At 40.2% G+C, this 26,798-nt stretch overlaps 1 protein-coding gene across 3 annotated transcripts in view; it reads left to right on the top strand.

Annotated features, from left to right (window-relative positions):
* FGD4 (FYVE, RhoGEF and PH domain containing 4) overlaps positions 1–26,798 on the top strand; it is a 167,368-nt gene that overhangs the window by 39,886 nt on the left and 100,684 nt on the right. The window contains exon 1 of one of the 3 annotated variants that reach the window (XM_031443822.2): positions 15,540–15,800. The exons of the other annotated variants lie outside the window; for them this stretch is intronic. Coding sequence (XP_031299682.1) covers positions 15,791–15,800 — 10 coding nt within the window. The 5' untranslated portion in view covers positions 15,540–15,790. Of the gene's footprint in view, positions 1–15,539; positions 15,801–26,798 lie in introns of those variants that run through there. 3 annotated transcript variants of the gene reach the window in all.

The raw sequence follows: 26,798 nt of genomic DNA on the forward strand, positions 1-26,798 counted from the left end.
CACTCTCCCATTTGTGGCCACAGTGTTGGAGTCCCAGAGCGCTCGGAATCGCCCCAGACCCTTACTGGCACCATCACTGGTGACCTGGCTCGGGAAACCGTGGGGAAGCAGCAGCCTGGCGGCCAGCCTGGCAAAACCAACTCCGGGCTCCCGTCCTGAGTGGCCACCACCAGCTGCCAGGCTTCCTTCCAAGGCATTAGGCACATCAGAGCCCCCCCACCCCCAGCCAATTCCCCTTCCCTTCCCTCCCCTCCCCTAGACTGAGCAAGCTATGGCCAGTAGAAACAGTTGGGTTCTTTAATATCAAAACAGCAAAACACAAAAAAGGAAGTTGAGAGAACCCCGCTCTTTACTACCCAAGCCACACAAGAGCCTTCCTGATACCTCATAACCTTGTGCCTTGCACCAAGTAGAAAATAAACTCCAGCCATTTAAAAAAAAAAATTAGTTGGAACCAGTGTGCTGAGTGGGAGGGAAAACTTGCTTCTCAGGGGTCCATCCTTTTAAGTTGGCTTCCTTTACTTTGCAACAGCAATGGACTTTTTAAAAAAGTAGTGTTACTGTGTAAACTGAATGCATAATTCTTTTTCGCTTATTTTCAGAAGGAGAACGGTCCATAACTATGCTTCTGAGTAGTGGCTTTCAAACCTTTTAACCACAGCCCAATACAACCCTCTATGTGTACATGTGCATGGGTGTTCGTGTCTGAACTGAAACTGACTCCCTTTCTGTGCATTGATATACTCCACTATTTTCTGTCAGATCCACTCATGAGATGCGACCACAGTTTGAAAAGTCTTCTGCCTTTGGAGAAAAAGATAAGAAAACATTCTTCTGTGCTTTGTTTTTCTGTCTTAACTGAAGAGCTCCAGGTTGGCAAATCCAGGGTCAGATTCAAAATGAGAACGTTATACCCCTTGGAACCTGTAAGTTTGGATCCTAGACCTTGGTGCTTCCAGTGGTACTTGAGGGGCACTGACATTTCCATCAGCTCCCCCCACACTTCCTTATGCCACAGCTGGTTAAAGGCGGTGAGAACAGGAAAAAAAAAAATGCAACGTATGTGCTGTAAATCACAGCTAACATTTTTGCTAAAACTTTTACTCACCTTGTACTTCTTTTTTTGTTCCGCCTTTTCAGTTTTTTTAGGTAGAATTATTACAGTCCGACTGCACAAACACATTATATTGCATGTAAATACACATATACAGTACACTGCACCTTTTTAAGTTTACATATATGTACTAATTATTGTTTCTAAGAACAGATTAGATCTTTAGCTTTTTAAACTTACATAGTTATCAAAGGAATAAAGCCAACTACAAAATAAGACTCAACAGCATGTGGTGATCCAGTCATAAAGGGCAGTCAGATGTGCTGACGCATACTCAAGAAATCAAAATAATAATTAGTTTATTTGTGTCATTATTGTTATTATTTTTAGATCCCTCATATAAATGATGTCATATGGCATTTTTCTTTCTTTTTCTGGCCCACTTCACTTTGAATGACAATCTTCAGGTCCATCCATGTTGCTGCAAATGGCATTATTTTATTCTTTTTATGGCTGAATAGTATTCCATTGTATAAATATACCACATCTTCCTTCTCCAGTCATCTGTTGATGGACATTTGGGTTGTTTCCATGTCTTGGCTATTGTAAATAGCCAAGTAGTCACCCTGTATTTCTTTCATGGGTAGATTTTAACCTTAATTCTTGCAGTTCTGGGGTCAGTGGGCTTGTGTTAACTCACATCACCTAACAAGTCTACTTGAGACAACTTTGGAAATTCAGGCATGAACTGTTGACTGGAACAGATTTCTGTGTCAGCTGCTGATGGAACAGAGCAGCAGTGTTGACTGGCCTCTTGTTCATAACTTGGGATGTGTGATCTCATTTGCTCCCCATCACTCTGTGAGAGAAGAGGTGAAATCATCTTCTTTACTCAAAACCATCACCGCCGCTGAAAAAACCCAAGACAACAGGCAAATAACAGGCAAATAAAACCCAAGAGTTCAAGATGTCAGCTAGCTTGTTGAGAGCCACACAGCTGTAGGAAAGCGTAAAGCTTCACCCCAGATCTGCCTTATTACTAAAAATTTTGATACCAAAACCCTTCAGAATTAAAAATGTTAATGTCAGAAGTAAGTTTGGCGTGGATTAAGTACTAATTAAAACACACTCTTTGGGAGACAAATGAGTTTAGAGAGTATAGCACAAGAATCATTAAACTACCGTTGTTTAAAGGTACATAACCGTTCTTCTCAACTTTGTGCTTCAGATATTTAAGATGCCTTTCGTTTGGAGGAACATTGATGCAGTCCCCACAAATACATTTTTTTTTCTCTGTGCAGCAAACCCGGAAGCCTATGGTAAATGACTGTGTTTTATGGGTTGTCTTTCTTACTTTTATTTTTTTCTGAAAAGCCTGTGAAATAGGGAAGCATGTGGTGGTGTCATTGGTGGTAACACAAAGATCCGAAAAGCTTGTATGGGAATTTGAATAAGAACTCAGGTCTTCTGACCGCCTTGACCACTTCTTTGCAGAAGTGTTAATCCATGCGGGCAGAGTAATTGACTGTTTTGGGTAAAGGTTCAAGGTTTAAAATGGCAGAGGAAGAGGGCCACACAGCATATTTGCTACTTGGGTTTAGAACGTGGCCATGTCAAGACCGTTTGGTCAGTGTTCTGCCAAGTGATCCCGTGAGGGAGAGCTTAAGTGAAAACCTGCACTTCCCAGCTATTTCATGTAGCCAGTAACAGGTGGAAATACTCTTCAGGTTGTGATTTTCCCTTTCTGTCCCAAGTTTCTTTTAAAGTTTTTGCTAAGCACTTAAAATTTTGCACGTGACCCTATGAAACATGCTATGTACATAAATGGTGGATTAGCCATGGTTTTTATGTGTGTTTGGTCTCATCCAGCTGAAATTCATGGTTCTGCAAAAGATGAAAGAAGAAGGACAATTGTCAGTGGGGCACTAATATAACCATTGAAAAGTTGGTTAAATAATAAGAAGAATGGATAAGGTGTATTGAGAGTTGCCTATGTGCTAGGCAGTGTTCAAAGTATTTCGCTCATTTTATCTCATAAAATCTTCTCAAAACTCTAGTGAAGGTAGGTTCTATTATTATTTCAGTTTTTACAGATGAGGAAACCAAGCCCCTAATAGTTTAGCTTAATATTGAGGGTCGTAGTTTGATGAGTGGTGGAGGAGTTATAATCTGACTTGAGAGCCTATGCTTTTAATAACTGTTGTACTGACCTCCTGTGTGATAGGCATTAAACTGAGAGTTAGTAGAAAATGGGTCCTAATTGTAGTTTTCTCATTAATTTATAGTCTGAATTGGTACAAGTCATTTCATCTCTTTTTGCCTCTGCTTCCTCATCTCTAAATTATGTAATAATATCTGTTTTATCTACACCTCCACTTTGTGGTGGGGATTAAAGCTCAAGAAGTGTGGTGGTCCTTTCAAGGAATGACAGCAATTTAATGCAGAAAAAGTGGAAGATTCAACTCCCGGTTGGCCTTGAGGATTAAGTCGGTAGGAGGTTTGACTTTCAGTAGACCTTGAGCTTCATTATAGGCTCATTGTAACAGCGTGATAAATAACATGCCTGCAGGTGCCATGACAGTCCCAAGGCCAAAGAGTGGGGGGAGGTGGCCCAATTCCTGGGGACCCCAGCCCCTTCTCCAGAGCAGGTGGAATGGTCCCACCTGTAGGCTTGTGAAGCTACCGAGCCCATAAAAGCTGGCAACACCACTCCTAGCCGCCCTTTTTCACTCCCTCCTCTTAGGAGATGGCCTGCACTCTGTCTACGGAGTGTGTGCCTACTTTTACTTTAACCTGAGCGCCCGCCTCCCACACCTCTTTCTCTGCCTTTCTCTTGCCTTACATTTTATGCAGTGTGTATCTCTCTAAATGAATCTACCTTTACTCAAAAAAAAAAAAAAAAAAATGGTCGTGGCCTTAGGACAGGATACATTGTGAACTGAGAGCCAAAGGCAAGGAGGTGAAGGCAATAGAAAGTGGAAGAAAGTATGTATTTTTAAAGTTTATATGCAAAAATAACTCAAAATGTTGGCTGAGTGAAAGAAAAGTGCAAATATGTAAATTGCCAGGGTAGGCTGTAGGCACCACCTTCAATGGGAAGATGAGCCGGAGGGGCCAGAAGGAGCGTCCAGGGAGTTAGAAGTAGCTCTGTCAGCGATCGGAGGATGATGAAAGGGTCCTGAGCGGTGCTGCTGCTCACAGAAGACGGGCCACACCAGACAGCGGCTGGGGTGGGGGCAGGCAGGATGAAGCGTGACCACAAGCTCGCACATTTGTCAGGTTAAGCACCTTCACCCATGGTAAATAAATGCTGGTGAAGCTTTTAGAAGTGGATAGAGACGTTCCATAACTATTTAGGTAGATGCTTGGTAATACCGAGGTATTCTGAGGGAGGCGTGAATAATTCAGTCATTTGTACGCAAGAATAATGTGTGTGATGCCGTGAATCGGAGGTCATCGTACCACCTACCACTGTCACCTTTACCTCTCCCTTTTTACTCTCATTTCCACGCTGACCTCAGCAGGCCATTGCTGAGGCTCATCTAGCTCATTCTGTGATTTCTTTTATATGATATTTGTGTTTTGAAGATTTGAGCAGAGTATGAACTGCTTTCAGGACGCATTTCTCTTCCAGAAAGTGAGGAATAGTAAGGCGTGCCTGGCTGGATCCTTTCCTAAGCATATTCATGCATCCCCAGACAGCGTGGTTTGCTGGCGAGCACTGTGGTAGGGAGGCAGGTCATGTATGCCCTGGTCAGGAGAGGCCACTTGTCCCTCTTTGAGTGCCTCTTCCACGTAGTTATTAAACTGCGGGACTTCAAGTATTGGTCAGAATACTCTGCAGAAACAGAACCAATAGGTTGTGTGTGTGTGCATATATATTACAAAGAATTGGCTCCTGTGCTTAAGGAGGCTGGCAAGTCCAAATCTGCAGCGTGGGTTGGCGGGCTTGAGACCCGGAAGAGCTGGTGATGCAGTTCCAGTCCAAAGGCCAACAGGCAGGGACCTAGGAGAGCCAGTGGTGCAGCTGAAGCCCAAGAATTCTGTTTTCCTCAGGGAGGCCAGTCTTTTTGTTCTATTCAGGCTGTCAAGTGATTGGACGAGGCCCACCCACGTTATAGAGAGCAGTCTGCTTACTCAGAGTCCCCTGATTTAAATGTTAATCTCATCCACAACACCATTCAAGTTGACATGGAATGTGTTAAAGCAAGGCCTCCTTAGAGGATGTTGGGAGCCCTCACTGCCCCGTGGGAACCAGATGTTGAATCTACCTCGTCCTCAGAACTTCTCTCAAATGAAGACAATTTATACTAAACACATTAAGTAGAAATCTTATAACCTGTTTGAATCAAATTAATGCATAAGAAAGCACTTAAAAAACTGCAAAGCAGTTTACAAATGCAAGGAGTTTGGGGATGTGATGAGTGAAGAGGGTGTGGGTAGAGTTTAGCATAATTGGGGGAGTTGCCACCTGTCGTGAGGATTATAGTTTGGCAAGAGAACAATGAACCTTTCTTTTTGTGACCGGGCTGCACACAGCCACACAGAGTGCGGTGAAGCCTTCTTCGGACCTTCTCTTGGGTCTACAGGAGAAATCTCATCTTCATGGGAGCGTGTCTTGAGTGGGACCTGGGAACTCTGACTCTGCTGCCCAGCCTGTGAATTCTCACCTCCTTTTTCTCCTGCTTTCCAGAGGACTTCTTGTGGTGCTGTGTGACCCAAGGGTTGAAGAACTGGAGAGATGAAAAATATAATTTGTTTACATAGCAGCTATCTTTTGTGCTGTATTATCTCATATAAACTTCGGGAGAAAATAATAAAATGGAGGAGGTGATTCTGTTGCTGTTTATACTTACAGATAGAGTGACCACAGTTTCAATTTCTCTGGTCAGTAGAGGACAGTATATTGCGCACAGTTGCTTAATAAATATTTGGTTTAAAAGAAATCTTTTTCTATTCCTGTATCCTTTCACTTTTCTCTCTCTTACTTCTGATTTTCCCCCAGCTTACATTTGAGTCCCCACTATATGAAGAATGCTATATTATTTTTTAGGAGAAATTAAGTAAATAGAATTAGATCTGCTCCTTCAGGAATTTTTTAAATGAGACTAATTCATCTCAATATCACAGTGAAAATAAAGTGCTTAATACTAAATACTACATACCCTAATACCCTTTAAAGTAGAGTATGTTTTTATAACTTGAATCTTGTAGAGAGGAAGCCTTTCTTTAGTTTAACTTGCAGAATTGGTGGTGTTTTTATTTTCCAGTGAACTCTAACAACAAAATGTTCATTAATTAAAAATAGCTGCCCGATACAGGAAACAGCTCATATAGCAGCTTCTGACATGGTTCTAAAAACAGACTTGAGCTGCTTGAGTGCTAAGAATGAGCCCTGAAAGCTTGTGAAGAAGTTCAGGTAAAAGCATGCTTTGTTTTAAGGATTCTATGTGCCTTTACCTGAATGTTTTCTGATTGTAAGAGTCACATGTGCTTATTGTTAAAAAAAAAATGAAATACTATAGCCATATCTTATGGAGAAAGTGAGATTCTCACCCAAATTGTGGTGTCTGTTTAGTCTGGTAGCTTCTAACAGATTCTTTTCTATGCATTTACAGTGGTATGTGCTTATTTTAAACATGGAATTATATGTTTTTTTAACTTGTTGTTTTATTGCTATATTACAAATTTTCCACACCAAATCTTTTAAAATCCTCTTCTTGTATCACCTCTTTTAAAGTAGCGTCGCATTTCACTTTATAACTGTACTATAATTCGTTAAAACCAGTTCCCTGTCAGTAGTGTTGTGAGTTGATATTATTTAATTTTTCTTCCTTGAAAGTCATCTATTTTTAGGGCAGATGCACTTGTAATTGAATAAATTTACCAAATGTAATTTTTTGATAGTATAATACATTGGGAGTTTACTGTGTGCCTGGAACTCTTCCAAACACTGTTCTGTGAAAATCAGAAGAATAATGCTACCATCTTATGAAGGATTGTTGTCCCTGTTCTTGTGATGGAGAGAGCCTCCAGGCTCCCTGTACGCCGTCGTACGATGGACTGAAAGAGGGGTGACTGGCTCAGGCATGTGAGGGCGCTTTAACTCAAAGGAGCTAAGCAGAAGGGTGGGGGCTGCGTCAGCACAAGAGGAAGCAGAGCTTACAGACTTTCATTGGAGTTACTGATGTTAAAAATCTTTCCTGGTTGCCATAACAACAGGCTTCGCAAGACCTGCCATCTTCACTCTTGTCACCGTGCCTTGAGGATTCCCTGGCTGTGGCCACGGTGACCACAGATTGCTTGGTGTCTGTGTATCCCCTGCTGATCCCCGAATTCCTGTTATGAGTTCACCTGCTACCCAGGGCCTTCCCACAGCTCTGTCTGTACCCCTAGTAGGCCTTACTGAGAGCTCCCTTGGCCAGTCCTCCCTGGTGGCCTGTGTAGGTACTTATTTTTTTCTCCTAAAAATAGAACCTCTTAAGTTTTTGTCATTGTTAGTGTCTTAGATGCCAAGCTCTGTTGATAGGATAGACTCTGAAAAAAGTCTCCTTAGACCTAGAAGGTGTGTTTCATCTGCTTAAGTGATTGTTAAATTGATCCTAGGTATGATACATTGAATTTTTAGGGGGAAGAAAGTTTACTCCAAATTACTTTTCTTTGTAATTTCCTAGCCTATCACGACTAGAGAGAAGTGGAGTTTAACATACCCTTAAAAGGGACCTGTGTTTTGATTATCTATTGTAGTACAATAAATCACTCCAAAACTTAGCAGCTTAAAGCAGCAACTTGTTAGCTCATGATTCAATGGGTTGACCAGGCAGTTCTGTTTTCATTGTGGTGTCAGTTGGATGCTGAAACGGCTGTAGTCCTCTGAGACTTGGTTGGGAGCTCAGCTGGGACCCAGTGGCCCAGGGCACCTGTGGTGTTTGAGTTCCAGAATGGAAGAAGTGAGTGCTGCCCAGCCAGAGAAGGGCTGGGCCCAGAATTGGCACTGCATCGTGATGCATCATCTGCCCCGTGCTATTGGTCTAAGCAGCAATAGGCTCAGCCTATGGTGGGAGTCAGCCCAGAGTCATTGTGGGAAGGGGGCTTTACAAGGACATGACTACCTGTAAGTGTGGTTCAAAGTGAATACCTGTGAACTAACTAAAGGGACATGTTATTTGCTCTCCTCCCCGACCCAACGTACAATGATAAGGAAGGTGTAGGGAAATCATAACAGACACTCCCCTTCAAAAAGGTGTTAGAAGCTGTGGTGAAGTTAGAACCCTGATACACTGCAGGTAAGAATGTGAAATGGTGCCGTTACTGTGGAACCAGTCTGGCACTTCCACAAAAGGTTAAAACATCAAGTTACCATTTTGCCCAGCAATTCCACACATAAGCGTACACTGAAGAGAGAGGAAAACATATGTCCACACAAAACTTGTACATGAATGTTCCGAGCAACATAGCCAAAAGGTGGAAGCAACCCAAATATCAGCAGGTGAATGGATATATAAAATACAGTTTGTCCGTCTGGTGGAATGAAGTAGGTACCTACTGCAACATAGATGAAGCTTGAAAATATGCTAAGTGGAGGGAGCCAGTCACAAAAGACCACACATCGTATGATTCAGTTTATGTGTCCAGAATAAGCAAACCGACAGAGACAAGGTGGATGATCAGTTTCTTAGGGCTGGTGGGGATGGGTGTATGGAGGGTGAAAACTCAAGGGTACGGGTTTCTTTTTGAGGTGATGAAAGTGTTCTAAAATTCACTGGTTGTGTGTATCTGCGAATATACTAATAACTTTGAATTGCAAGCTTTGTATGGTATGGGAATTATATCTCAGTAAAGCTGTTACTAAAAAAGAAAATAAAAATTAAAAGTAAGCAGAAGAGGAAAATGGGAGGCACACAGCAGCCCCTGGGCCATAGCAGTCAACTGGGTGCATGTTAGTGCTGCCTTCTTTGGGGGCTGGTTTATAACCTGGGCGGCTCTCTGTGGCTCTTGCCTGCGCCTTCTAGCCTCTTGAGTGTGTCTTCTGAATCTTCTTACTTTTCCTTAAGAAATGGCCCATGTTTGCAGCCTCTTCCTGTCTGAATAAGGGCCCTAATATTTTTCATTTCAAACTATCTCCATTTCTTTTTTTTTTTTTCCCTCCTTTTTCCAGTCTTATTGAGAAATCTCTCTCTCTTGTTAGTCCAGATTGATAGTGCTTCCACTGACATATTCCTCAAAGTTTTTCAGGGTTTTCCCATGGATCTCTTTGGGGTTTACAACATTAGCTTATAAGCATTCTCACAAATTTCTGAGACGGTTCTCTCCCTACCCTGAGCTGCCTTCAAGTGAGGGTGTTACATAAAAGTACCTGTAAGACTCTTAGAAGCTCCACTGTCCGGTAGAGATGGCCCTTAAGGTACTCCCTTACAGTTCTTCAAAGCCTCTTGGTCTGGCTCTCCGATTTGCAAAGTCTGATCTTTGTACCAGCATCATTAGCGCCCCTGGAACTGACTGCAGCGGCCAGACCCCATTTCAGACCTGCTGAATGAAACTGAGGATCAGGCCCCGCAGTCTGGGGTTTAGCAGACCCCCCAGCTGTGTCTGGTGTACACAAAGTTTTAGGACCACTGGTCTAAAGGAAAAAGTATTGCCTGAGGAGCCTAAAATCTTTATGAGCGCTCAACAGAGTGCTGCACATTCACATCCTTGAGGCCACACTTTATGGGCAGTGCAGGATTTGACCTTTGCCCTGAGCAGTTTCTTACTTTGAGCTCACTGCTTTGCTCAGATGCTGAAAAGAGCGATTGTTTTATTTTTGTGAACCTGTCAAGTCTAGCTCCTTTTTATTTCCTCTAAATAATGTTTGAAAAGGAACCAAACAGTTCCTTTTTTTAGTTCATGTCACTACATGGGCAGTTAAGACAAGCCGGTTGATAGCTTTCAACATTCTTCTTGGAATTTTCCTTAGTCAGATCGTGAGTTCATTAAATATCCTTTCCACTTTCACATCCCTGCATGCAGTGGGTTTTCTAATTATTCTGTTAGTGTACAACTTAGGTCCCCTGTCTTCAAGACACCAATAACATTTGTTTACTTTTTTATATACACACACACACATTCTTTTTCAGATTCTTTTCCATTTTAAGTTATTACAAGAGATTGAATATAGTTCCCTGTGCTGTACAGTAGGTCCTTGTTGTTCTGTTATTCTTGATTTTTAACTCTAGTTAACCAAGATCATTTTGACTCCCAAAACTTGTTTGGACCCCCACCTTTTATTTTGGTAGCATTTACAAGTCATTTCTAGTTTATCACTTGGGTTAATTTAAAAAGATATACCCATGAAAACTTAAAAGATCTCACCAAGTGGAGAGAGAGACTGTTTTCCTGGATTGGAAGACCCTCAATATAGTAAAGATGACTATCTTCCAAATCAATGTGTAGATTTAACACAATTCTTATCAAAATTTTAGGAAAATTTTTATAAGTATGGGTAAGATTATTCTAAAATTTACATAGAAAGGCAAAATAACTAGAATGACAAAAACAATTTTAAGACATTCTGTGGCTGCAGTAATCAGTGCTGTGACACTGCCCTGCCAGAGGGGTGGACGGACAGAGAAACACGACAGGATAGACTTAGGAGTAGCCCCACTCAAGTGCAGCCAGCTCACTTTTGACAGAGGTTCCAAAGTAATACATTTTCAGTGGGAGGGTATAGCTCAAGCAGTAGAGTGCCTGCATGAAGTCCTGGGTTCAATCCCCAGGACCTTCTCTAAAAATAAATAAACAAATAAACCTGATTACTGACCCCCACCAAAAAAAAAAAAAAAAGAATAAATAAAATGGTGATCATAATTGTTAAAAAAAAAGTAATACATTTTCAATAAATGGTGTTAGAGCAGTTGGATATCTGTAGATAAAAAAGAATCTAAACCTTAGAATATATCCATAAATTAATTCAAACTAGGCCATCATCTGCAATGTAGAACATGAAACTGTAAAACTTTTAAAAGAAAACAAAGGAGAAAATCTTCAGGACTCAGGGATTGGCAAAAAGTTCTTAGCCATATGACCAGAAGCATGAATCATAAAAGACTGATAAATAAAATTTCATCAAAATTTGGAACTTTTGCAGAATCTGTTAAAAGGGTGAAAAGATAAGCTATGGACTGGAAAAATATCTGGAAACCCTGTCTTTGACAAAGAACTCTGTCTGAAATACATAAAGAACTCTCAAAACTCAACAGTAAAAATGAAATAAAATAAAACAAAAAACCCAAACAGTCTAATTAGAAAATGGGCAAACAACATGAAGACACATTTCACCAAAAAGGATACACAGATGACAAATAAAAACAAGCGCCTGTGGTCACTCATTATATAACCGAGCAGTTGCACTTCTGAGCACTTATCCCAGAGAAATGAAAACTTAAATCCACAGTAAAACGTGTGCAAAATGTTCACAGCAGTTTTATTTGTAATAGCCCAAACTGTGAACACCTAATATCCATTCATGTGAGTGGGTAAACTAACTGGGGTGTACCCACATTGTGGAATTCAATGCAACATAAAGGAAGACTATGGATACAGGCGAGAACTGGAATGGGTCTCAAGGGCAGTATGCTGAGTGGAAAAAGCCAGTCTCCAAAAGTCACATAACATGTGATCCCACTTACATTCCACTTATTATGTAAATGACAGCATGACCTAGAGAACAGATTAGCGGCTGCCGGAGGTTGGGGACGGTGGGGAGAAGGGTGCTGGGTGTTGGGTGCTGTAAAGGGGCAGCACGCGGGAGCTCTTTGTCGTGATGGAGAGCCCAGTATCTTGATTTGGGTGGTTTCACAGGTCTGTACGAGTGATAAAACAGCATAGAACGAAACAGACACATTGTGCAAATGCCAGTTTCCTGGTTTTGATACTGTACTATAATTATACAGTATGACGTCGTCGTTAGGGGAAACTAGCCCTCTCTGGACCAGTTTTGCAACTTCCTGAGTTGATCATTATTTCAAAATAAAAAGTTACGGACTTTATATAATTTATTCAAAATACAAAAATATACCCAGACTTTAGACCTGTCTGGTCCACTAGCCATGAGTTGCTTTCAAAATTAAAATTTCAGTTAAAATAAAATTTTAGTTCCTCGGTCATACGAGCCATGTTTCAAATACTCATGTGGCTGCCTTTACAGGCACAAATGTAGAACATTTCCATCAACACGGAAAGGTCAGTTAGCCCTACTTAAATCTTCAGGCAAAACAGTAATGCCAGTTGCCATATGTGTGGGCACCTACACGTTCCTTAGTGAACTGTCTTAAATTTATAAATCAAGAGATAATAGTCTGTACCAGCAAAATTTAAATTAAAGAAATGGGTTTGCTCTCTCACTCCCTCGTCTTTGGAGACGGCCCACACTCTGTCTGTTGAGTGTGTATCTACTTTTACTTTAACCCCCACACCTTGGGGCCTTTCTCTCGCCTTCTGAAACAGTCTACATTCTATGTAGTAGAATGTAGTGTCTCTCTAAATAAATCTATCTTTACTCAAAAAAAAAAAGTTTAACATGACACTAAAAAACTACCAGTTTTTGAAGCTATATCCCATATTTTAATAAGAAAAGAAATGAAACATTTGTTTCATGTTTGAAATAAGGATGAGGTTTTTTCCCTTATCTGCCAAGGCAGTTGCTGTTTTTTTCCCATAATCACAATATAGAATATATACGAAATGGGCAAAACAAAGGGGCTGGACAAGTAGGGGAAAGAGATAACAGCAGGAAAAGTGTTTTAAATGTCCCATATGTTTTGTTTTTTTTTCTGTGTCTTAGTGACAGTTTACTAATGGTAGCTTACCACTGCAGAGGAAGCATGGTTTAGTGACCAGAACTTAGACAGAATTCTATTTCTGGCTCAAAATGACCTTGAGGAAGTGACAAATTACTCATCTCATTCTCATAACCAATAAGCAAATTAAGATGAAACCAACTGTTGCTCTGGTGGACTATAGGATAAGTTATTCTAAAATTATCCCAAGGAGGGGAGGGTATAGCTCATGCGTTAGAACGCGTGCTTAGCATGCATGAGGTCCTGGGTTCAATCCTCAATACCTCCTCCAAATGTAAATAAATAAACCCAATTACCTCCCCCTCATTAAAAAAAAAAAAGAAAGAAAATGATCCCAGTGTTTTAGGTTATATGTAAAACTCTTTGCATTACAACAACAAAGAGTTTTACAAAGTTTTGAGGAATGTAGTTATGAAAAGAGTCACATGAGGTAGAAAGAGGAAGTTTACTTTACCAGACACGAACATTTTTAGGTTATGAGTTTGAGAGTTAAAAACAAGAAAACTCAGACATAGCATAAAGTTTTTTCTTATTTTTTTCCAGGTTAATAATTTGGGGGAAACTTTGGGGGAGAATGAGCAGACAGTTTGCATTTTAGAGATCAGGTTTTGAAGTTTACAAGTCCAGGGTTTGAATTGCAGCTCTGCCATTTACCCCAAGAAAGTTATTTAGCTAAGTTCTCAGTTTCACCGTCTGTACAATGGGGCCAATAACGCCTTTTTTGTTTGAGTTGTTATGAGAAGGGCATGTAGTAAGTACACAGCTGTGATTACTGATGATGCTAACTTTATCAAGACGTGGAATGGAATGATGGTGGTGTTAGGAACAGATAAATAGCTTTGTTTACTCTTTTATGAAGACTTATTTTTAGTCATATAATAATTTTGAGGGGGTACTAGCTTTAGCTTTATAACAAATTGGTTGTTAATTGTGGTTCCAAAAGCCTTTCTCAATTTAGTGTGTGACTTACTTGATCAAAATCACTTGATTTAAAGTCAAGACGGATAAATCTGTTTTTATAAAATCCAACAAACCAAAGTCTAAGCAGAAAACTAAGGGGGAAGAAAGCACACCTTTATGACATTTTATTTCAGTGCAGTCCCTGTAACGTGTTTCTACTGCTGTATCCACGTAATACCTGCATGAACAGTGAAAAGGTTTAGTTAATTCTAAAGATAAATAAAAATCTACAATATACCATGTCAGATATCAGAAAATATTCCATATGATCTTCCTTTTCCTTTGCCTGCTGGATGCTTAAACATTGACTGAAAAAGTCAAGAACCAGAGCCGTAAACTCACTAGGCTAAGCAGAGCAGAGCAGTTCGTTTCAGCCAGTTGTTCACAGGCATGTGGTCAGTTTGAAGTTTCCTGCTCAACTCCTCCGAGCTAGAGAGAAGGAACTAATAATGCTGACACTCTTGTTTTGCTTCATCACCCATGCCTGAGCACATACGCCAACACTTCCTGCGCAAGACCTACCCTGACTCTGCAGAGGAGCCCCTCAGCCCTCAGCTGATCTGGGTGGGCATGCGGTGACGTCTGGAAAGCATCAGCCCTCGGCTGCACACCACACACGATGTGAACATGCCATGTCTCATTACTGTACCTTTCACTGCGTAGAGATAAGCTTTCAAAGCTTATGGTAACATTCATTGACAGCAAGTGCTGGTTGCAAGCCAGTTACTAGCTCTCAAAAGTACCAACCCATGAAAGTCGTATGCTGGAAGACAGCATGTTTAAGGAAAAGCTAATTGAGAAATATAATGCCATGGAAACTGCATTGAAAAAAAATCTATCAGAGTATCTGAAATGTATATAGCTTTTCTCCCTAATACCGATCTAAATCTATCTCACCTTAACACCCTTGGCTTTAGTTTTCTTACCCATACAGTGGGAGGATTTCCAAATTTCTAAGGCCTTGTGATTTTAGTGTGTGTTTCTCCAAGTCGTTTTCTCCATGTTTCCATTTCTTGGCTCATAAGCTACATTAAATGTTTATTTCATTCTACCTGTCAAAATTTTGTCAAGTACTTTAAGGTAATACACTATTTTCAGTTTTGTTATACTTTCAGAAACACAGTAATTTGAAGAAGTGATACTGCGAAGTTGTACTGCGTCTAGACATGATAGTCTGACTCTGACTACACCACGTAAATATTCACATGCAAAGGAAATTGGAATTTGGATTATTATGTGGATGTTGAATCCATGTGATAAACCTCTAGATGTTTTGTGACGTCTGTGTTATGTGGTATATTATCTACAAGGTTGGCTTCAATTGCTAATGTTCTCTTATGAGCATGGCAAGGGTGGGAACTTTTCTCATCATTGCCTTTCCTTCTTTAAAATCCTGACTTCTTTCATGAAGACGGTATTTGGGGTTGCTAGTATCCTGGGAAGGAAAGAGAAGGCCCTTTTGCTTTGAGGGGATGGACATGGTTTTGCCCTTCCACATCTCTTGGGATTCTCTTATAGCCATGAAAAAAAATCCTAAGACTCTGTAAGACCTACTTTTAAAGGATAGTTTATTATAAACCCGAAGGCTGTAACTACAGTAAAATCACACAGAGCTGGCCCCATCCTTCCCGTTCGACCACAGTATTCTAGAGCATTCCCACTGCATTTTGAAATGCCTTCATGGAATTTTGAAATTCGTTACTTGCGTATCTTCGAGCCTGCATCAGTGCTAGCAGGGGGAGTTGTGAAACACAGTTCTGTGCTTCCCCTTAGCTCTTCCACGTCGAGCAGAAGATGTGTGTGTTTCTCGTGTCTAAATACAGAATGTCTATAGATGTTTACCCACAAATCGTAGATCCAAAGAATTTCTCCACAAGCAGATCAGTATGATGAATCAGAAGACTAAAAGGCACTGCTGGATGCTTGAAAGGAATCCTCTATGGGGGGCTGTGAGTATTGTTATTTTTGCAATTTCCGTTTTTGAAGTAGGCTAAAAAGATTTGAAATTTTTGAGTATATGAAGTCTGTGAATAGATGAAGTAACTGCTGTTCGTCTCCTTCTTTACTCCTAAATGATAAGTAATTTGTATTATTATTGAAAAATTATCCTGCCTCATGTGTAGAACGGTTTCATGCTGTGATTTTAGACAAAGGTAAAGCTTTTCCTATTTTCATGGTCCCGGTGGCGCCTCTTCCTGTGGATTCATAGCACAGCAGTGTTCCCTGAGAGCAGTGAACATGAACTGTGCTTTAAATGCAATCACTATTGACCTTTCTTAGCTGAGATTTTTAATCTCCTCATCCCTCCTATTTCTAATCTCTATTTCTCCTCCTTCCTTCTGTTTCTAATATGTAAAAGCTGTACTTCAACAAGTTTCTTAGAATTTATTTGTGTACTTAATCATCAGTCATCAATTATTAAGGGATAAAATTCCCTCTGCTTCTAAAACATTGTCAGAATACATTGGTAATGCGCAAGGTTAACGATTTCTTGAAATTACATGTGATTTATTGGACTCTGAAGTCTAGTTGGCTTGACTGGATCTTTTAGCATCGTGGCCCGACTGTTCTCGTGCTCTTTTCTATTTTAATGAAAAACCACTTTCAGTGAATGTTTTACTCAGAAAAACATTTTCACAGAGTGTAGTAAGGAGAAAGGAAACAAACATTTTGATGTGTAGTAAGGAGAAAGGAAACAAACATTTAGGTATAACTACTGGTAACATTTTGATGTGATTTTCCTCTTCGTGTCTGCTGTTTTGCAAAGCTGAGGTCATAATTTATGTAGATTTTTAAAATCATGCTTCCCCCTCCCATATAATATTACATTTTTCATGTTATAAAAATTCAATAGCTGTGTGATATTCTGTTAAAAAGTAGTACTTTAATTTAGTTAACATGTTCTTTGCTGTTAGGTATTTAACATTTAACATTTTTCAAGATTTGGATTATGAATCTCTGTGAGAACACTGTCGTTCTAAAAGACGATCTTTGCAAGGTGCCTTGGGGGGGAAATCCCATTGTATTTGTATTCTTGATTTAAGATATTAATAATAGCCATACCTGAGAATTTTAAGGGCAAGCACTGAATTAGGATTCTAAACAAATGTATTGAGTCCCATGTTTGTTTAAATTTTCTCACTTTTTAAAAAAACTTTTACTTCTATGTGGCAGATAGCCTTTTGCCCCTGTCTTTTTGTTTTGTTTTGTTTTTTGGTTTTTTTGTTTTGGTTTGGTTTTGTTTTCTTAGGTTCATCTATTTATTTTTTAAAGGAAGTACTGGGGACTGAACCCAGGACCTCGTGCATGCTAAGCATGCGCTTGGCCACTTGAGCTACACCATCCCCTCTACCTGCTTTTCAAACATGGATGACATTGCTTTCTTCGTTGGGACAAGCTGGAGTGGGATCTATAGAACATTTGCAAATAGGTGAACATTGAGAGAAAATGGAAGAGAACTTCCCTAAGGCAGGTCCTTCTGCACCACAAGCCTCATGTGAGTGGAGGGCTAGGCTATGCATGTAAGCACGGGCTGTGAATATGCTGGTGCCAGGAAAGGCACAGATTCACAAGGCTTCAGCCACAGCCTTTGGCTTTTCTTTGTTTCACTAGGTTGGAAATGGCCTGAGATTCTCCCAATAATTCAGCCACAAAAAGGAAGAAAAAGCTTCTTGTTCTTCATTCCCATTGTGTAGAGGCCCCTGTGTCACAGACTGGCACCACCGTGGGGTACTGGCCTACCTTGTGGGGTGAATGGAACTGAGTTCAGAGTACTCTGAGTTACTTACGAATTCTTAAACGTGCCTTCTATTTAAAACTTTATAGGCATGATGGTAAATTTTAATAGAATAGGAATAGCTAGGGTACTATGAATAGACAATCAAAATATGACAGTTTGGAGCCTTATTCTTTAAGTAATTATTTTTGGATCAGAAAATTTGATTTCAAGATTTCAGAGAGGGTGTAGCTTAGTAGTAAAGTGCATGCTTAGCATGCATGAGGTCCTGGGTTCAATCCTCAGTACCTCCATTACAATAAGTAAATAAATAAACCTACCCCCCATAAAACAAACAAACAAACAAACAAAACCCCTCAAGATTTCAGGCAATTTGTTTTTTCTTTGCCTTGCTAATTTAGGTGTTAATACAAGTTAATACCTGACTTTTCTTTATAAATGAATAAAATTTTATTGAATATGTATTATACTTAGAAATAGTTCTTTTTTCCTAATTTTTACTGTAATTTTAAAATTTAGGATCTAGTTGCTTTAAGTGCCAGATTTTATACACACACACACACACACACACACACAGATATATATATATTACATTAAAAAGAAGTCAAAGTGGGATTTATTATAGGACCTATATATTTTGTTCTCGAATGACAAGCATAAGTAGACTTATTTATAAGACCAAAGGTGACTCAGAATTAGGCTGAAAACCACATAGTCACAGGGGTTTTTTTGCCCTTGCTTTCTTTTGCTTGTTAGGCACCCCAGCCTGCATGTGCTGCTTCCGAGTGTGCCCACAGCACACACAGTGTTCTAAGGATCAGCTTTGTCACTGAACCAGTGGGACTCCCATCCAGCAGTTTATACACTTCTTGGCATTTCTCCTGCCCATTTGTTTAATCTTTCCAGCTCATCTGATCCTCTGGCATTAGAGCTGACAGCTGCAGTGGCACATGGGGTCCATAAAGTAGCTGAATAATAAAATGCCGTGACCTGGTTCTTGTATATTTTCAGTGACGACTGAATTGTTAGCTCAGAAATGCTACAGATTTGTTTGGCAGGTCAAGGGAAACATTCTCTTTATTTTACAGGAGGAAGTTTGTGTGTAAAAGGCACTGGTAATTGATCCTCAGTGTTTTAAATTGTGTCTCCTAAGTCCTAGTCCTTATTGTCTACTGAGCACCAACTGGGCACAGTGCCTTGTGTTCCATGAACATTATTTCTAATCCTCAGGATAGTCTTTAAGGTGATATGACCCTATTTTTCAGATGGAGAAAGCAGACTCCATGAGGTTATATACGCATATCTGCATATTTAGTTTTACACAGTAAATGGCAGAACTGGAATTCAGGTCCAAGAACATCTGTTTCCAGATCTCATGGCTTATCAATTGCACAGTGTAGCAGTCATTTTTTTTATTATAAATAGTATTTTATTTCCATTTTGCTGTTGCTGGACATGGACTGTTGTGATGAAAGATGCTGTGAACATTATTGTTCATCTTTTAGTGGAATTATTGGGTGTGTGTGTGTTCACCCTTAGGAGATGTTGCCTCAAAGTTTTCATGGTGGTTTCAGTGTGTGAATATTCTAGTTCTACTTCCTAATCAAGACTTTCTGTTGGTCTGAAAAAATCTTAGCCGTGTGGCATGTCCAGTGGTATCATTTGGGGATTTTAACTTGTGTGTCTCTGATTAATGATTTTTATATGCTTGTTTGGAGACCTTTTGTGAGGTTCTCAATCAGAACTTTTGTCCGTTAAAGAAAATAGGGTGGGAGCTGGAAAGTAAAGTGAAAAAAAGAAACATGTAATGTTGGGCAGTAATAAGTGCTATTAAATAGCAAAGGTCAAATTACTAGGGTCGATAGAAACTGACAGATGGGGTTATGAGGACAGAAGGAGCCACGTGAGAAAGTGACGTGTAAGCGCAGACTCGCCTGAAGTTTGTTACGGAAGCAGGAGGAAAACCTGGATGAAACATTCTCGGCAGAGGGAACCGTAAGTGCACAGGGCTTGAAGGAGGAATGAGGTTTAGCAGGAAGGACCCGGCAGGGAAGCATTTAAATTCCCACACGACTCTTCAGCTTCAGAGGGATGGTGAGGCCCTCATTTCGCCCACCTCCAGCCATGTACTCAGTAAGATGTTATTTAGCTTGTTTTCTTATTTATAAAGATTAAAAGCTTCTATTCGGTTAATGGGGTTCCAGGTTTGAACTAATAACTTCATATTTTGCCAACAAACTGCTACATGATATCTACTCATAATATCTACTCTTCTTTTTCATTGAGTTATAATCAGTTTACAATGTTGTGTCAATTTCTGGTGTACAGCACAATTCTTCAGTCATACATGAATATACATATATTCATTTTCACATTCTTTTCACTGTGAGCTACTACAAGATCTTGTATATACGTCCCTGTGCCACACAGTGTATCTATTGTTTATCTATTCTATATGTACCTGTCAGTATCTACAAACCTTGAACTCCCCGTCTATCCCTTCCCACCCACCTCCCCCTGGCACCACAAGTTTGTGTTCTATGTCTGTGAGTCTGTTTCTGTTTTATATTTAAGTTCATTTGTCTTCTTTTTTTAGATTCCAAATTTGTTTTTAGGGGGAGGTAATTAGGTTTATTTATTTATTACTTTTGGTGGAGGTACCTGGGATTGAACCCAGGACCTCCTGCATGCTAGGCATGCACTCTACCACTGAGCTATACCCTCCCCGCTTGCTACATAATATCTAAACACATTTCCTTGTGATGTGTTTTATGAATGCTTACTTAGTAAACATTTATTGAACAGATCTGATTGAGTGCATGTCATGGAGGACGGAAAGGTGAGGAAAGAGTTGTTGAGGAAAGCAGAGAAGGAAGGAGTTACTGGAGAGAGCCCTAGAGAAACAGGAGAGCTGGTTGTGAGGGGCCCAGGAGGAAGGGATGTCAGGGAGCAGAGCAAGGTCAGCACTGCAGAGGCCCGCAGAGAAGCCCAGGGATGCTAGATCTGAAGTGACGACCTGTGGCTTTGGTGACTGGAACGTCCCACTGGTCTTGGTGGGAGCAGCAGTGTCAGGTGTGCAGGTTAGACAGACAGGTGGGCGGAGAAGAGACTTGGAGGTAAGGAGGTGGAGGCAGTGGCCTTGGAGTTCCCAGCTTCTGAGAAGTGTGAACAAAAGAGAAAGGAATGAGATTAGGCAGCTTGACAAAAAGATGAATGGAGCCAAGTGGGTTTTTGTTTTATTTTTGATTTTTTCTTTCTGGAAAGATACTTCAGTGGTCTTTTTTTCCCCATGACAGGGAGTCATCCTTTGCTATTCTTGGCTCACAGAGCAGACAGGTGTGTGTTTCTCCCCTCTATGCCCTTTTAAACATGTTTAAAACTTCTTACAACTGTATAGTTTTCCAAGTATTCAAAGAGCCTTCACCTATGTGATCTCATTGATCTTGAGAGGAAGGTCACACATACTATGCCTGTTTCTTGGATGAAAGCCTCAAAACTCAGAGGCAGTAGCTGAGAAGTCACCCCACTGATAAACTGCGGGGCAAGAATTTTTGTCAGTATGCCCTACCTTGCCCAGAGTTTGGGAATCTGTATTCACATCATTAACTGACCATGATTGCTGCAGTTATCCTCTGGTTACCCCAGAAAGAAACCCCAAGGCATTTAGATGTAATTTATAGGACAGACTAAGAAACTTTCCCGATTCCCCCTTTGTTTCCCCTGCACACACACACTCTCACCCACCTGTGCACCCTCATATACACACACACATCACCCACCCCACGTACATACCTCTGCGCCCGCCACACACAGTCTCAAATGTTGTCAATTGATTATACCTCAGTCCTAGTCTCAAAGGACCCTTGCCCATTACTTTCTTCTTTCTGGGGTTTGGATTTGGGATAAAAAGGTACCATTAGATTAGAGAGAATTGATTTTATACGGCTAGATGAGAGGCTGTAAATACAGACATTCCTTATTTTATTGTGCTTTGCTTTACTGCACTTGGCAGACACTGCGTTTTTTACACACTGAAGGTTTGTTAGATGGTTAGCAGTTTTTAGCAGTTTTTTTTTTAACATTTTTTATTGCGTTATAGTCATTTTACAATGTTGAGTCAAATTCCAGTGTAGAGCACAATTTTTCAGTTATACGTGAACATATGTATATTCATTGTCATTGCAGTATTTCTAAACGTAAGTATGTACATTGTTTGTTTAAGACATAACGCTATTGCACACTTAATAGGCTACAATGTAGGGTAACCATAACTTTTACATGCACTGGGAAACCATGTAATTAACATGACTTGCTTTATTGCAATATTCGCTTCATTGCAAACTGGAAGCAAACTTGCACTGTCTTGGAGGCACACCTGTAAATCCTTAGGTTTCAGCACTAAGAGTTCAATTAATCATTCAATTTTTGCCAAATTTGCTGTAGCTCCCCAAAGGAAACCCTATAGAACTTATGCTAACCAATTTTTGCATAAATTTGATCTAAAGCAATAGTTGTTTGCATGCTTTGGTCCTTCGGGATAGTTTTTGAGTTGTGAGAATTAACTGTTCTGCGTTGGATTTTATGAGCACAAAACTGGTATTGTCATAACTTTCATCCTGGCCTGATCTCATCCCCTAAAAGCTGAGAAGGAAGGTGCGTAATGTTGATATTTTGATGGTCTTTATAGAACGATGTTTGTGTGATATGCCTTTTCCACACACCTAGTACTAGACCTCTGTCACAGTTGTTAGCACCTTTCTCCTCCTCACCCCCCAAAAAGGTAAAAGTCTTTGTTTCTTGAACTTATTAAAAAACTCATCAAGGGAAAGGAGCCAGTGCCCCTTTTTTTCAGTCTGTAGAGTTTAGGCTTGGAACGTTACAAATTGTAGAAGCCCAGTAAGTCTTGTTTATAGAACATGCTTTGTTCTTCATCCTTTTCCCACTTGTCACAGCCTCTCACAAATGTTTAACGTAAGTATAGTTACTAATATAATGAACATATTAACATAAATGTATATTGTTATGTGTGTACTGCCTGCAGAGAGTCTTCACTGTCATGCATTTCAGAAAGTTTCTTAGACAAAGAAAGACAGAAGAATTAAAACATCTAGATTCCAATTTGGATCAGAATGAAGAATGTGGAAGGCGACAGACTAAGACTCAGATATTTGTATGCTTTCTGACCACCTCTGTTTCAGAGTCAATATTAAGTATATGGAAACAGAAGGAATATTACCTTAACGAGGACAGTAAGGACCTAATGCTGTGAAGAGCTGGATCCCATTTTTTCTCACTTGACTAAGACATATTACCTTTCTAATTTTAACAGAAATATCCCTGGGGCATTGGTGGGCCTGGGTTATAGTCCTGATGGTTGGCTTTGATGAAAAAGGGCAGCGCCCTGAGACCCACTGACGTAGGCTTATCCTCAACGCTTGCTTTCTTTGCAGTGCGGTAGCTGGGCAGGTCCTAGACGGCACTCCTGGAAATGCTGACACATCAGAGGAGTGATAGGCAATTAAGGAAAATGCTTCCCAGACTCTGCTCCATCACTGTTTACACCTTGCAAACTGGACAGAGATGTTCCATTTATTTCAGTGTGTTTTCTTTCGCCTGTAAGGTACTTCGTACCCTGCAAATATATTTTTATTTTAAACCATTTTATAAAACTATTACAAAAGAAAAAAACAGTCAAATATAAAGATACATAGAATGTTAAACAGAAATACAAAGTTCTTGGTAACACACTGAAAATATCTAAGGAGATGTCACCTCTTTACAGGTGTTGTGTTTTGTGTTTCCGTGTCTGTGATTGGTTAACTCTGTTGTCTAGTCTTACATGATAAATTGACCTTAGGACAGGTAATCTGAGTCTGTTTCATATTCACAGACTACCACCCTGACAGTATCCAGTCCCTTCATAGTATGAGCTATTTGTGTGGAAGGAGTTTGAGCAAAAGTGGAAAGAGGGCGCGGCAAGGGCAGAGCGGGTGGTGGTGCTCCCGCAGTGCGCCCTGCACAGAGCATCTCTGCGCGATGCCGCTGCCGTCTCACCTGGCACCGCAGTGGTGCCTCCTGGTCAGACCTTCCAGTGACACCACACCTCAGGGCTGAACCCGGAAGCTTTTAGTATTTCCTTCCGGATAATAAATAAGTACTTGTTCTTGTCTTTGCTGCTCTAGCCCTTTCTTCTTTTCTTCTGAAACTAGTAAGAATCCGAAGAAGACCCCTCCTTCTTCTAACTTGCATTCCTGTTATTTTAGAAGAGATCTTCGGAGGTGGTCTAACTGGCTCTCTCATTCTGTGCCTGAAGTGCACAGGACCAGAGCGGGTAGATGGCTGGCCGTATCATACCAGTGGCTAAGCAGGGACTAGAGTCCAAGTTTCTGGAGTTCTAATTATGGGGTCTTTCTGTCATTAAGCTCTACAAAGCTAAGGGCTTAAAAACATCATCCCAAAAATCTGTGCCCGGGTGCTCTGGGGCATCACTGCCAACTCACAGGGATGCTCCCTGCAGGATATTTTTAAATTTCAAGGGAAACACAGTGACTTCTATCAAACACTGTGGAAACTCTGAACTCTAGGTAGTTCCGAGTTTCAGTATTAGACCATACTGTATTTCTTTTGATGACATTGTAATTTTGCAAAGCTGGGGTTTTGGTGAGTAACTGCGAAGAAGGAGGTACCTAGTAAAAATCAGTGTGGAACAGGTAATGAGGATGACAGGGTCTAATACGATTCTGTGGTGTGAGACGGTGTACAGGACCCAGTAGGCACCAACATCCCATGAGTAACTAGTGATTTAAGAATGGAATAAAATATTAATTTTCCTTGCAATAGTTTTGTATTATATTTTCAAATGGTGCTAAATTGCTAGGTCAAGATAGTTATTAAGTTGTTTGTACCTAACTACTTAATAAGTGGAGTTCCTAGGGATTTCTCTTGGGTTGGGGCACCGTAAAAAGGTTGCTGAGATGGTAAAGGCTCCATGATTTGAAATTTTGGAACCTCTGAATATCTCCCTGAATAAAGCATCTTACCAAGGAAGGAGAAAGGCTGCGTAAGGGTGAATGAAACTAGACAGATTCAATAGTGAAGGGACAGAGAACAATAATCGCAAAGTTATCTGATCCCTGTGTAGCTGGCACAGACGTTCCTATAACACGTTCTAGGCAACGTTGCCGACTGCCCGCTATTTGAAGAAGATAAATTATTGGGCTTCTCTGCTTCCAACACCTTTTTATCTTGAGAACCTTTATGGGGATTATTGGTTCTTTGCCATGTGCTCTACAGCTTAAGTTTGGAGGCCCTATTGTTAGATTCTGAGCAGTGTGGCTCGAGGTGCTGCTGTGGAGACAAAGTCAGAACAGCCAGAGGTGAACTTGGAGCCGAACAGGACACTGCTGTTCACTTGCCTTTCTTAGATCTGCTGTTTTTTCCCTTCTGAGTAATTCCCATGAATCAATATTCTAGAAACTGTGAGTCAGATTTTATAATTGTGCCTTGCTAGTTAGTAGATCTACTCAAGGACATAGTAGGGCGAACACTGAAAATTCTGTGTCGGAGGAATAAGCAATATTTTTAGAAAATTATCATTCGTGATGTTAGAAATTTTGGAAAACAGAGGAAAGAAAAACACTATCAATATTTCTTCTTCCCTTAGGTTTTCTAGCCCATGGGGGCAAGGTGGAAGCAGAGAGTTTAGTTCGGAAATCATTGCGGAATCCGGGTGAGAGATAGTGTGGCCTAGGCCAGGTGGGAGGGGTGGGGGTGCTAAGAAGTGGCCAGATTGGAAGAAACAGCTCATGTCATGAGCCGCCAGGTGGGATGTGAAGGAGTCAAAGAAAGAAAAAAAGTCAAAGACAGGCTCTCAGGCGTTAAGCCTGAGTGATTAGAAGGATGGGGCTGCTATTTCCAAAAATGGGAAGGATACAAGAGGAGCAGATTTGGGGAGAAAATCAGGAGTTTTGGGATGTTCTGTTTGAGACATTGAACAAACAGGCAGAGATACTCAGTCAGTAGTTAGATACAGGAGTCTGGAGTTCACAGGGGGAAGAGGTTTGTCCTGGAGGTGTAAATTTGGGAGGTAGCTGTATATTTATATTTTTACCATGTTTAAAAAGCTTGGCAGTTATTTTACCCATTATTCATACAGAATTTTCATTGGTATCTTCATTTTTTTAATCCAAATAAACTTTAGAGTCACTTTGTTAAATTTACTTTCTAAAGTATGTTGGAAATTTTACTAGAAGACTATATGTGTGTGTGTGTGTGTGTGTGTATTTACTAGGTGACTGTGTATGTGTATGTATATGTACATATATATTTACTAGAAGACTATACGGTAATTTTAGAAGACTCAGCACCTTTAACATGGATCTTTGTAGATCCAACAATGCATTATTTGTCTCCATTTAGTTTTCCTTTATTTCTTCTGATAAGGGCTCATTCTTTTTTCCCCAAATAATTGATACACATTTCTTGATAATATTATTCCCAAATGTTGTATACTTTTTGTTGCCATTGTTAGTAAATTTCATTTCGCCCGTATTCTGATAGCTTTTGCCTTATAAAGAGTTTATGTTGATACATTTGGCCACTTCTCTACATTTTGTGTACTATGAATAGTATATCCTTGATCTTTAAAATTTTCTTCCCTAGAAAAAGAACCGTATCATCTGCAAATAATAATTTTATCTTTTTCCGTTCAATATTTGTGTCTCATTTCTGTTCATGCCAAAAAGAGAGCTCCTAAATTTAAGACAGGAGGTAACTATAGAGTGAGGTGGTGATTAATGCCTAGACGTTAGGTCACAGCTTACGATTTTTGTTTTGTTTAAAGGTTTATCCTAATTATTTCTTTTCTTTGCCTTTAAAATTTTTATTTCTGATGGGTTTGTTTTGAGTGCCTAGAATTTTATCTGTTTTAGATTTATGCATTCTCTCCAATAGTTGGTTTTGGTATGATATATATTGGTTTTCAGCCACTTTGCTCTTCCAAGGACATATTCTATGATTCTGTGAGCACCACGCATTGGCGGAAAGATCTTTTCTGCTGAATCAGCATTTAACTTGCATGGATGCAGAAACGAATTAAACCCAGCACAGAGTACAAAACCAAGAGATTTCAGTCCTATGATTGGACAGGGCTGGGATGAAAACTTAAAATTCAGTAGCCTCTCCCTCTTCCCCCAAATCGACCAAAACAGTA

Source organism: Camelus dromedarius, chromosome 25 (assembly GCF_036321535.1).
Source record: "Camelus dromedarius isolate mCamDro1 chromosome 25, mCamDro1.pat, whole genome shotgun sequence".
NCBI lineage: Eukaryota > Metazoa > Chordata > Mammalia > Artiodactyla > Camelidae > Camelus > Camelus dromedarius.